The 14,172-nt window shown below is 31.4% G+C and overlaps 1 protein-coding gene across 1 annotated transcript in view; it reads right to left on the minus strand.

The window, feature by feature from the left end:
- The window catches only part of LOC106461745 (transcription elongation factor SPT6-like), a 79,362-nt gene that overhangs the window by 12,961 nt on the left and 52,229 nt on the right, over positions 1-14,172 (minus strand). The window contains exons 26-30 of the mRNA XM_022388778.1: positions 8,182-8,371; positions 3,902-4,050; positions 3,646-3,786; positions 3,401-3,507; positions 404-492 (exon numbers count right to left, since the gene is read on the minus strand). Coding sequence (XP_022244486.1) covers positions 404-492; positions 3,401-3,507; positions 3,646-3,786; positions 3,902-4,050; positions 8,182-8,371 — 676 coding nt within the window. The remainder of the gene's footprint in view (positions 1-403; positions 493-3,400; positions 3,508-3,645; positions 3,787-3,901; positions 4,051-8,181; positions 8,372-14,172) is intronic.

The raw sequence follows: 14,172 nt of genomic DNA on the forward strand, positions 1-14,172 counted from the left end.
GGTCTTATCATGTCTTAGACAACTAATATAATCAGTTTTAGTTATATCAATAATTACATTAAAGATGTCCTCTTGTCTTATCATGCCTAAGATAACTAATGTAGTTAGTTTTATCTACAATTACATTAAAGATATCTTCTCGTCTTATGATGGCTACAACAACTAATATAGTAAGTTCTATCAACAATAACATTTAAGATATCAGCTGGTCTCATCATGCATATGACAACTGATGTAGTTATAGTTTTAGTTCTATCATTAATTAGGTTTAATATGTTTGCTGGTCTAATCATGCCTAAAACATGTATGGTAGTTAGTTCTATCAACAATTATCCTTGCAATGTATGCCTATGATAATGTAGCTACTTCTATTAATAATTTGTATGATTTACACTGATCTTACTTTGCCTGTTATGCTTCTTTTTCTGATCTTCCTCAATTTTTCTGTCTTTCTCCTCTGCATCAAAGTCATAATATTTGTCTTTATGAGGTCTGGAAACAAAAAGCAGAATAAATACTCTCTTAAAACAGTCGATAAAATACATTTTTTGTGAAATTTCTACACCAACAATTTTGAAACCATTGAATAATTTATTTTTTCAAAATTACATAAAATACAAATTGATACTTGTACACTAAAATTTACATGTCAGTCCTGGTGTCCCAAGCTGATCCATATTCCTTTGTTTTCCAATACCATTAAGTACAAAGGATATATCTGCCATGGAAATTCTAAATGCTTGACTGAACACATCTTTATGATCTCAGTATAATATGAATATTTCGCATCAAAAAGGATGGTTACATACTCTTCTCAAAAGTCATAAATTTTCAATGACATCACACTGCCTGTGAGATACCAAACAATGTAAAAATGTAATTCTGATATAACAGTCCATCACAATTTTATATTGACTGTAGTTGTCATATAACTTGCTAATTTGCATATTCAAGGTTATTTTAATATAATGTGCTCAATCCTCTGCATATTAGAAATGTTTTTTTTGTTTGTTTTTTTAAGTAAGTGAATAACCCACAAATGAGTTTTATCTGGCCTTTTTTGTTGTTGTTGTTATCATTTAATGTCTTAGTTTCATAATTATAGTTTTGAGTAAAGTTTTTTCTGGCATTCATCTTTGACCATTCAGAAAGATACCTGCAACAGTTCATACCCCAGCCATGGTAAGTAAAGTGTGGTGTCTTGTAAAAACATGAAATGTCATTAACACAAAGATACCTGCAACAGTTCGTACACCAGCCATGGTAAGTAAAGTGTGGTGTCTTGTAAAACATGAAATGTCATTAACACAAAGATCAGTGGCTAAAGCCATCCATATGCCCTAGGCAACATAATCAAGAATAATTAATCTCCATCTGGAAATGTGACCAACAATGAAGGGGTTTACATATGGCTTCCAATCATACCTTCCATTAACCCTCTCATTGTGAGTAGGTAAAAGTGTGCATGTCACATTTAATTTAATTAAACTACTTTATGATCAATGTATACAAATAAACTTGGCATCAAAACAGTCAATAAATCATATTTAGATATTATATAAGTTTTAATTTTATATCAAATATTTAAACAAATCCTCAATTTCCCCCTTGTATGAGAATCCTAACTTTTTTCTCTAGGTCTCCTCTTCTCTAATATATTTACCCCCTCCCCTCTTAAACATAGAGTTTAATATAAATTACTCATTATAATATAGATATCACTAAGGTAAAGTCTAATTCCTACAGCTTTCAATCTTCTTTGTTTAGGAAGGCAAACAAGAAAATTAGACTAACTTGCCATGCCCACCTTTCACATCCTCTCTTTCATCAATTGCTAATAATTCTCTTTAATGGTTTATATAATTTATAATCAATAGAAAAGGAAAGTTTTAATGTATTGAATGATGCATAATGCTACAAATGTTCTCAGTAGAGATTTCCGACTATTACTTCTTCAATTTGAAAGTTTATCTCACGGTGTTCAGATCAAGTAGCTATGGGAATTATTGTAAGCTCCTCTTGCCTTGGTTAAGAAGCCAGTTAAATTATAATAGTTATAGGGCATTACTTGCTTTGTGCATATTATTATTCTGTGGTCTTAGTTGCATTACTTAAATAAATAAAAATTACTTAGTGTACTAGTTCCATCATCATGAGAAAAATAGGCTTAAATTTCATCAGCAACTGAAACAAAAAAAACAAAAAGTCAAATGTAAGTACTATATTTCTTGTTTTTCATGTATATTTTTAATTATTGCTATAAAAGTAACGAAAAGGTAAAAATAAAAAACTTAAGTTAGGTAATGTTAGATTACGTAAGATAATGAAAAATAATATTAATAAAAATTCTCCATGATGTGTGCTCACAAGTAGTTTGTACATTAATGTGATTCAATTTGGTAACATGAGCTACACATTTGCCAGGTATATGGTGGGTTTGTTAGTTAGACACAGTTCAAATGTCAATAAAACAATAAAATTAAGCATACAGAGATGTATACTGTTATGAGCCTTAAGCTATTTAGGATGAAAAATTGTAGTTTTCTGTTACAACCTGCAGTCATTTTAAAAATAAAAAAAAGAGTAATTTAGATTTTTTTTTGGTGGTTACAAGGTCAGTCAAATCACCTGAATCAGCATAGAGTTTATGTAGAGAAAATAACACTTTAAATATAAAATTTATTACACCCCCCCAAAAAAAAACATTTGATATTTAATTAGGAGGTTTTAGAAGTTACACAAACAAAACTTGTAAATCACTTTGCACTCGGAGCAGTCAACACTCTGACCCTACATATTCACGAAAAAATATTTAGTAAAAATACTTAATTAAAAAAGATTTTTTTTTTAAATATTTACTGAAAGCTTACCATACACATGCTATATTGAAAGTTATAATATGAATACTCTCACGATTACAAGTTTAGTGGAATCCCCAATGAAAAGAGTTAAACTCTTGCATATCTCAAACAGATAGAGAATACTTTATTCCATACCAGCCAAGTCACTGAATACAGTGGCTGTGGATGTCTGTGTGATCAATGTTGAAACAGGTCTTGGGAAATTATCATACTCATATTCTAGATGGATTATGGAAAGCTCAAATGGACAAGTGGTGTGCTTCAGATGTGACAGCCTTACAATGGAGCATTCTGCATTGGAAAGTATGCTACAAGGCTATTGTTGAAATATACTATTGTCAGAGAGAGAGAGAAAGACTGAGTGTAATAACATAGACTGTAATGATGTGATAAGGCTACAAAGTCGTTTTAATATAATGTACTTTAACCTCTGTATTATTGTGTTTCATCAAAAATTCCTCTTACATTTGAGATGCTACAGTGAAAACAAACTTGTTAAAAAGAGGTACCATATATATGTAGGACAAGAGTTCACTTACCTCCACTCATTGTTTTTATCCATCAAATCAGAAGATCGACAAGTCAGGTCTATGGTAAACCTTTCAATGTCAATCCTTGTGACACGACAGTTGACAATCATGTTGATCTATACAAAGAATTCAGAGCATTCTGTTATTTTCTTTCAAATCTCATGTTAAATAGTTTTCTTTTTCTAAATCTCTAAACAGTGCTGCTGAAACTATTAGGATCTGTAATTAATATACCAAACTGATGAAAGGCTTGCCTTTACTCTATCCTCTGGGTTTGTAACCTGTTTATCACTAATCATCTTTGTTGGAATAAATCCTGATACTCCATTATCTAGACGGCACCTGACCCCCATGGCCTGACCAGGACAACTTCCTGCATCAAAATGGTTCCATACCTGAAAAAGATTTAATTCTTTTTAATGTCACTGTTTCAATATTTGTATGATGATAAATAAAATTTATTTCAAAAGGATAGAAAATAGTAATCCATGGACTGTCTTTAAAACTCACCTCACTTAATTCAGGAAAATCATCTTTTCTACAGAAAGGGCACTGCCAAAGTCCGGATTCGTCATTACGAATGGGGTTGGCTTGATCAAGCTGTTCTCCACGAGGTTTTTTCCTAGCAATTCCTTGTACTTGAGCTAACACCAGTTTACCTAGACAAACAAAACAGGTTTACAAAAAGTTTGAACAAAGTATTAAGAAACATAAAACCTGCTCACATAATGTTCAAACTTACATTTTCAAGCCTATTTTTATGCTTGACTTCAGGCGAAACTAAATACCACATAGAAGAATGTCATTTCTAAAAAGTAACATGTGAAAACACTTGTTCATTGTGTTCTGTCAAGGTACCACAACAATGTAAAACTTAAAATGTGAAAACACTTGTACATTGTGTTTTGTCAAGGTACCACAACAGTGTAAAATTTAAAATGTGAAAACACATGTAGAACTTGTTTTGTCAAGGTACTGCAACAATGAAAAATTTTAAATGTGAAAACACATGTAGAACTTGTTCTGTCAAGGTACTGCAACAATGAAAAATTTTAAATGTGAAAACACATGTAGAACTTTTTCTGTCAAAGTACCACAACAATGAAAATTTTAAGACATGTAACATGTGAAAATATGTTACATATGTAAATTAAACTATTAACACTTTCACTACAGGTTCCCCTTTTCTGAACATGTCGTAACATTTTTACAGAATTATGTTCAAAATTTAATTAAACTACTTCATTATTAATGTATACGAATAAACTTGGCATCAAAATGTAGTAAATAAATCAAATTTTAATATCATTTAAGTTTTAATTTTATAATGAAATATGTTAAAAAATCTTTAATCTCACCCTAATACAAGAATTGTGACATTTTCTCTTTAGGTATCCCTTCTCTAATTGTCCGAGAAGTAGGAAATATAACATAAATTACTCAGGCAAAGCAAAATTTTTTATAGACTTCAATATTATTTATTTATGGAGCCATAAATTAGAAAATCAGACACCCCTTGCCATGCCCACCTGTCATGTCCTCTCTCATAAACTGCCAATAGCTCTCTCTGACATTTAATAGTATATTATTTATAACCAATAGAAAGCCAAAGTTTTAACCTATCAAATGATATATTATATTGTTTTCTGTACAGAGAATTGTCTATTTCACTTCCAGTTCAAACTTTATTCCCACAGGAAACATTTCTTTGACAAACTTAGTTGAAGTTTTAATGGTTCTTATCGCATAGTTAAAAAGCCAAAAAATTATGATTGTTATATAATATTGTCTACTTTTTACATTTTATGATTCTGTGTTTTTAGGTGGATTAGTTAATTAAATAAAAGAAAGGCTTAACTTGCACTTACAGTCGACAGGGTATTATTTATTTATTATCATAATAGTAACTAAAATGTAAAAGTCAGAAACTTATTAGATTCAATAAGGTCAGATTAGGTAAGATAATGAAAAAAAGAAAGAAATACAAGTTCTTCACAATGTATTCTGATGAGCAGCTTGTGCAATATGTAGTTCGATACAGCAATGTGTACTGTACAATCTCCAAATGGTTTACAACGTGTGGCGGGATTATCAGTTTGACATGGTTCTGCATCCCTTTCTGTTATAAATAAACAGTGTTGTTCATCTTAAGTATTGTCATCCTTTTTATTTTCAAACTTCGTTTTCCTCGAACACTTCGAATGCTAATGTTTTAAAAATTAAGCAAATGAAATTTGACAATTTTTAGATGAAGAAAAGTATTTTTAACCTTAACATGAAAATCACTTTGCATTCGGAGAAGTCAACACTTTAAATGAGTTTGACTCGATATATTCATTGAGGAATTTTGAGTAAAAATTACTAAGTTAAAAAATCTGATTTTCTGTGTGCAAAAGACAAAGTATGTTTACTGATAGTCTTCAAAATTTCACGAAGATAGGCCTACATTATCAAAAGTGATAGTACGACAAATCTTACGGTTATGTATTAGGTGCAATGTATTTAACCCGTAAGGAAAGAGTTAACTGATACACGGTCCATGAATTTATTAAACTAACTTGTGTAACAATGCAAGATTAAGATAAATAAATAATAAAAAGTAGTGAAAAGTGGTTTCTTTCAAGCTACCACAACAATGCAAGTTAAACTCTTAAGTGAGACATGGTCCATGAACTTAACAATATTACACCATCTTGTGTAATAGAGCTGGGCAATTAGTGGTACTTGCTAACTGATTAATCAAAAGCCCTATTAACAGATTAACCCTTTCTGGCCGGGCATCATTTACTGCACGTCACGAGGTTTTAGTGACTTACATTTTCAAAATTGCATTAAAATACTTTTTGGTTATGTTATACCAACTAGTATAGCATGAAATCATAGCTAATAATCCATATTTTAAGTTTTAAGTTCATAATTTTATAAGACAATATTAAAAAAATCCATAATTTCCCCTAGTGTGAGAAATGATATTTTTTCTAGGCATCTCCTCTACTTTATTTTATTCACCACCCCTCGAATAAGTAAGAAATTAAACAAAAATTGCTCAGACAAACCATAATTTTTAGAGCCTTCAATTTTGATTGGTTATAGAGCTATCAAATAGAAAATCAGATCCCCCTTGCAACACCTACCTGTCACATCCTTTCTTTCAGGATTTGTTAGTAGCTCTCTCTTACATTTAATTCTATATTATCTGTAAGCAATAGAAAGCCAAGGTTTTCATCTATCAAATGATGTGTTATATTGCATTGTTTTCTGAATGAAGTTGTAACGGCTCTTGTCGCATAGTTAGTAAGCCAGAAAAATTGTGATAGTTAGGGGAAATTGTCTGCTTTTTGCATGTTATTATTATATGTTCTTTGGTTCATTATGTAATTATATAAAAATTATTTGTGCATTATTACCATTAGTATAAAAAGTAGAGTTAAGTGTCATCGACAGTCAACAGCACAAAAAAAAAGTAAGTAATTTACTTCTTGTTTATTCTTTATTTATCATAATAAAATTAAATAAGTTGTAAAAATAGGGATCTCCTTGATTAGTTACGGTTAGATTAGGTAAAATAAATAATAATAATATAATCAAAATGTTTCTCGAAGCATGCATGTGAGCAACTCATCAGTAATGACCACGTTCCCCAAGTAAGTTACAACTTATTACGTAGTTAGACATAGTTCAAAAGGCAATAAAACAATAAAATTTAATTATAAGTAGATGTATACTGTTGCGAATTTTAAGCTATTTAGAATAAACAAATGTAGCTTCATGTTACAATTTGGTGTCATTTCAGAACGGTAATTTAAGGTGTATTTTGATTTTTTTTTGGTGGTTACAAGGTCAGTCAAATTAACCAAACTTGTATAGTGTTAGGGTAGAGAAAATAACAGATAAAATATAAAGTTTTACCGAAAACAAACATTGAAAACATATTTAGGAGGTTTTAGAGATTACACAAATGAAATGTGAGATGATGAAAAGTATTTTTGATCTTAACATCAAAAACACTTTGCACTTGGACTAGTAAAATATATACTATATATTTAAAGACAATTCTTTTTTTTAGTTTATTAAAAATACTTCAGTAAAAAAATAAGATTTTTTGTATGTGAAAGACTCATAATGTTTACTGAAAGTGTTAAATTTTGTGAAAATATACATACTATATTAAAAGTTAGTAGTACCAAAACTATAAAGACTTTAAACGAGTACAAAGAGGTCACGTGGTTGGTCAAATTGACCGAGACCATGTTAAGATAGTTAATTTGATTAACTGTCTAGTACAATGCTTCTTTGACCCTGCACATACAAGCAAGCCTTCCCTTTGGTCAGCAGTTCAAAATTAGTGTCAGTGGCAGAAAGCCTTAGTAGTTTTGATGTAACAAAACAGGGCAAACAGGTTTGATGGCAACATTTTGATTACTTGGAAAGATGGAATAATCAAAACTTCTAATTTCGATAAGTTGCTTATTTTAGTAACACCTGATATAATCAGAATTTTGATTAATTGAATTAATTGTAATTTTGAATAATTGGTTAATTAACATTATAGTAATCAGTATAATAGTTGCTCATAGGTAATGGATAAAATTATCGAGTTCTTTTGTGTAACAATGTGAGACTAAAATGAATAAATATTTAATGTTATACAAAGAAAGCCAGAAACTAATTTACTGGTACTAAGAAAACTCTTAATTCAAATTTACTACAACTTACATTCAACATTGGAGTTTGAATAAAATTTTGATTTTGCATTTCTTTAAAAAAAATGTTAAAAACCTCCAAGTCACCTATGTAGAAAGTCTGAGGAGTCTCTTTGGTAAGCATGTTGAATGTCTCCTCTGCATTTGATGGTCGATATGGAGTTCGTAGATCTTTGTACCTATGATTCAGTTCAGCACGTATGTCATACAAAGTAATACTTTTGTTTCCTAGGCCTTGCCGTTCCAGTTCTTCAGCAAATGCATCTAGATCAAGATCCTAATCAGAAAGTAAGAACTGCCACTTACTACATTTACAGATTAGAAATTCATATATTTTTACTAATTATAATAATAAGTTAAAAATGGTAGTATTAAACTTCAAAGACATGAATAATTAAATTCAAACACAGCATAAAGAAATAATACATCTTGCTCAGAACATGCCAATTTTACAAATATTTTACCACAGTAATCATGAACTTTTAAAAATCATCTTAACTAAGTTTTTTTTGTTGTTAAGTAAAAAGCCACACAATGGGCCATCTGTGCCGTGTCCATCATGGGTATTGAAACCTGGTTTTTAGCCTTCAGACTTACTGCTGAGCCACTGCACAACTAAGTAAGAGTGACAGAGTAATAAAAAAAACGTTGAAAGCTTATTTTTCATATTTCATTTCTGTGCAAATGTATTACATTTTTGAAGTTATTTCAACAGTACAATGCTACAAATATGAAAATGTTTTAAACAATTACATATTTAACAAATTACAAAGTAAATTTACCAACAGTTCTTTAAAAATAACTCATTCTGGATACCTAAATAACAAATTAAAATATTTTTACCCTCCTAAAACTTATGTTATCTGTTCGGGATGTCTGAATTCTATAATTCTCCAATTGTTTAACCTTATATGTAAGGGAATAGCATGTCATGATCTTTACTGTATTATGTTCAAATTTTAGTTTCAATAAACAACTTTATTATTGGTGTATGTAGATTAGGGTGGTCCTTATTTTTGAAGTTTGATTTAAACACTCTCACTTCCTCAATTTGTTCCAATATATAAATAAGTAATTCATACCATGTTTTTATCCATATTGAATAGTATTTAGAGGTTATCAAGGTAGTTGAAAGTTTACCTTGTAGCTTGCATTATCTACATATTTTAAATATTCTAAACTATTCTGGAAGGTTCTAGCACATTCTGGAATATCCTAGCACATTCTGGAATACTCTAGCATATTCTGAATTATTCCAGAGTATTACAGATTATTCATGTTTAAGAACATTTATGCTTATTAAAATAAATAATTTATGCTGTTACTTTTTTCACTTATGGAATATCCTTTATGACATGATAGTAGTTACTCGAATTTCTGTGAGGGTATATAAGCATTTAACCTATTCACTGTGGCTCGGACATACATTTCCCAGTGCTCCCACCCCTCACGCCTGGAACAAATGTTTCACATTGTCGACACTGTTTACATGTTCCTCTGCTGGGCTCATCTTGACTATCATCACTAGATGGAGAGCTAGCATCCTCTTGTCTCATTGTCGCTTCATCATGACACATTTGAAGACCACTTGACTCACTTTCACTATCTTCTAAGCTATCTGAGTCAAGCCTATGGTTACTACTCACCACTCTAGCGATGCGGGCACGGTTGTCATGCATTCCGCTTGGGTATCTTGTTGGGTACTGAAGGGCGGAGTGGAAAACATTGAGAGAAACCACATATCAACATTAGGTGGGATGCCAATAGATACTTTCCAACTCATTTTACTCCCATATGTTATGCACAGTAATTTTGAATGACAATGGGAAACATTTGTCCCAGTCACAGTGAAAGGGTTAAGCAAATTCTTCTGTATCACTTCAGCTGACTCTGTATCAGCATATTACTGCAAATGTACACTGCAATAAGAAGTAAGACTAGGCTTTGGCTGTTTAATTTGGAAGAAATTGAACTTGCAATAAGCAAATTACTTTAAAATAGGTAAGTGCTGTGTGTTTTTCTACCCTCACAAAACATTAGAAGACAGTTCTTGAAAGCTCCAAGGTTGTGATCAAGGAGACTGTAGCTTTTTGGAACAAGGCTCAAATTCCAATTCTTCCTCAACATCATGCTATTATTAAACTGGAGAAAGCATTTTGAAAAGGAAAACTGAAACACAGTGAGCTAATGATGCAGAGTTTGTCAATATTCTGGATGACCTTTTTTGACATCTCCCATAGAGATGCCTTAACCCTGACCAAGATCCCAGAAGAAAAGGACTTTCTTCTTGCTTGAAAGGAAAGAGGATGTTTTGGGTGTATGAGCCAAGTTGATAAAGTTCTTCTTTTAGAGGAATAAGGGTTTAGAAAAGATATGAGGCAAGTATGGGCAGGAAACATCATGTAAAGCAGGAACAACAGAAACTGTCAGTTGTTGGGAATCACCCTACAGCAGTGATGATGAGGTTGATGGATACTGTACCAATAACAGTGATGAGGATAGAGGAGCAATTAGAGAATCATCATTTTCTAAACCTTAAAAGAGGGTTAGAAGAAATTTATCACCCTTAATTCAGCAGCAGCTGAAGCAAGTCGAGTGACAGAAAAGGAACATTTTTCTTACTATCGCAGTTCATAGCCTTAGTTATGGTATGCAGGAGCTAATCATCAATCATTCCTCATTCCAAAGATCTTGAAATCATTTTTGTAAAGAACTTGTCAAAATCTTAAAGGAACCCTTTCAGCCAACAGTATAACTTGTATTTCACTTTGATAGTAAGGTGCTTAATGAACTCACAGGGAAAGAACAAGTGGATTATCTACCAGTAATTCTGTCCAAAGAAAGAGTAAACCAGCTCCTGGATGTATTAAAGTTGATTCCTAGCACCGGATAAGCCAAAGCTTCTGCTGTGCCACATTTGCTGGAAAATTGGGGAGTAATTGATCGTGTAGAGACAGTTTGCTTTGATACAACAGCAAGCAACACTGGTCAAAGAAATGGAGCATGTATGCTGTTAGAACAAAGATTAAATAAGAATATTCTGTATTTGGCATGCTGTCATCATATCTTATACTTTCCTAACATGTGTTTTCAAAGACTGTATGGGACTTTCTTCTGGTTCAGATATTGCAATTTTCAATTGATACCAGCATTGTACATGGACCAGTCCAGTTATGAAACAACAGCTATCCATGATGAAGTAGCAGAAGCCATAGAGGAAGATATGTACAGTGTCACTGAGTTTGCTACAAGACAACAGCTAGTCAGCCAACCTAGAGACAAATATAGAGTTTCATGAACTAGTCATAACCTTTCTTGGTGACAATCCCTTCTCATGGAGTGCAATTTATAGCATCTGGAGCACTGCATCATACACAATACACATATGCTTTCAAGATCTAGATGTTCATGGGACAGTTTACGCTCACTAGCTGCGAAGAAAGATAACTCCATGACACCTGCATCACTGTTGTCCGAGTCTATCTTAGGGCATGGTTCACTGTTCTTAATGAAACTTCTGCTCCTCACAATGATTTCAACATCCTACAATGTCTTGTTAAGTATAAGAAGATGAATTATGCTCTTTCAAAATCTGTCTGTCAAAAATTTGCTGAATATCTATGGTATCTCAAAGAGGAACTCACTGATTTGACATTCTTGGATGAACCTCCAAAAGCACATCCAGCTGAATATCAGGAAATTTGAGGACATTACAATTGAAGATTTCATCACAAAGAACACAACAGACTTCTTCAGATGCCTCAAAATTCCATCTGGATTATGACCTCAAGTTATGGGAGCTCAGAGAGGACTACAGACAGGTCAACGTGGTAAATGACAAGGGGTATGTTCCTTACTGAGGAGTATAATGCCATCAAAACACAGAAAGAACAGAAACAACTCCTCCTTCAAGTTGTACAGGATCATAAAAGACACTTTCCTAACAGTAAGAAGGAAACAATAACAATGCAAAAGTAACTAATCACACCAAAATCATATACTTACATATGTATACTATTGTACAAGCAATAAAAATAATAATATACTTTAAATAAACCATTTATAATACATAATAAATATGTTTTTATATCATATAGTACATAAAATACCAGACACTGCAGTCTAAAACTTCAACCTCACTGAACAACCTCTACATTTGTTCTAAAATGGATGAAGTTTGACATTTAATGTATTTTGTAAATTGGAACAAAATTAAGGGGCAAGAGATTTAGAATTTTTAATTTAAAATTTTATTTGCAAATAAGGACCACACTAACATAGATATACATGGCATAAAAACATAGTTTAAAATTTAATATTATTTAAATCTGAACTTTTAATTTCAAAATGAAACAGTTCTCAATCTTCATTTTCTTTGTCATATGACACACCTGAACTCACCACTTCAGAATATCCTAACTTCAACAATAGACTGCTGCAGCTTTCAATCAGTTAGAAACAGAAACTATACATAATAAAGTTGCACATTAATCTTCTTGATATGTTGAGATATCAATAAATTTGTCAAACACATCACAGAAACCCATCTCTTTTTGGCTTTTGAGATTGCTAATCAATTTTATATAGCTGAAGAACATATTTATAAACAACAGAAAGAGCAGATTTTCCTCTACATGTAACTTGCTACTATTTTTTTTTTCAGTATTATCAGAGAAAGTGTTCAGTGGATAGGAATTTCTTGGTTGGTGGTCATCATAACTTGGAATTTTTTTAACCTATTTATTTCTTACATAGAGAGCCTGATAAATTACAGTAATTTTGGAAAATTATATTCTAGTGACTGATAAATTTTTTGTTCTAAAATGCATACTACAAAACTACATGAACTATTTTTTTGGACATCCCATTTGTGAGACTCAAAATGCATACTACAAAACTACATGAACTATTTTTTTGGACATCCCATTTGTGAGACTCAAAATGCATACTACAAAACTACATGAACTATTTTTTTGGACATCCCATTAGTGAGACTCAGAGCAGAACAGTGTTGATTGCAAGAAAAGTGAGTAATATAAATCCTTGTTTTTTTTTTAAATATATTTTTCATTTATTGTTATACATTTTTAATGAAAATAACTAAAATGTAAAAATTATAAACATCTCAGCTCAGTCAGTGAAATAAAATAGCTGAAATTTCACAAGCTCCAGAAGTTCTGCATGCTGTTTCATCATACTTTCATTTCCTGTTTGCCTGAAACAGCTAATGGCTGCTGCTGTGACTTATTGTTTTGTGGATTATTGCTGCAGTGAACACAAAGTACAACAATAAAACCATAAAAGATATGAATAGGTTAATATTTAAAGGCATCATGGCATGTAATTTGTAACTTTCTGATTAATAGTGCAGTCAGTGCAGAGGAAAAAATGCTATTATTCATGTTAGTTCATATTTTCAACTATTATTGATTTTCTCCACATACTCAAGAATCAAGTATGTTGTGTTAGGATGGAGAAAATAAAGAGATAAAATAAAAAAATTTATCACAAAAAAAAACAGTTGACATTCATTTAGGTGGTTCAAGAGGTTATGCAGATGAAATAAAGAAACTGTAAGAAGAAAAGAAGCATTTTCATTCTCAACATGAAAATCAACTTTGAGTTATATTTCACTCACACTGACTCAGTGAAGGCTTCAGAAATTCAGAGAAAAATCTTTAGTAGAAATACTTTATCAAAAAATTAATTTTATTTTATCAACAGACTTCTAATGCTTACTAAAAGCTTGTCAAATTGTGTGAAGATACAATTTCTGAGTTCAGAGACAGCTGTAAAGACTGAGCTATTCATAAGAATTTAATATGTATACATAAGAAATATTCAATAAGAACAAACTGACCAACAGCTTTTTTGTTTTACTCCTCAAATAACCAATTTATTTTATATCATTCACTACTACTGATGGGGATCATGTTGTAGCATACTCAGTAATTTTGTGTTTTTCTCTGTTCAAACACTGTGTACAGAATTGACAAAGAAAAATCACTTATTTTCTATGAAATACACAGCATGGTCACAAGTAAATAGACACCTAATTTTTCGTCATTTAACTGATTT

Source organism: Limulus polyphemus, unplaced genomic scaffold, assembly GCF_000517525.1.
Source record: "Limulus polyphemus unplaced genomic scaffold, Limulus_polyphemus-2.1.2 Scaffold1023, whole genome shotgun sequence".
NCBI classification, from domain to species: domain Eukaryota; kingdom Metazoa; phylum Arthropoda; class Merostomata; order Xiphosura; family Limulidae; genus Limulus; species Limulus polyphemus.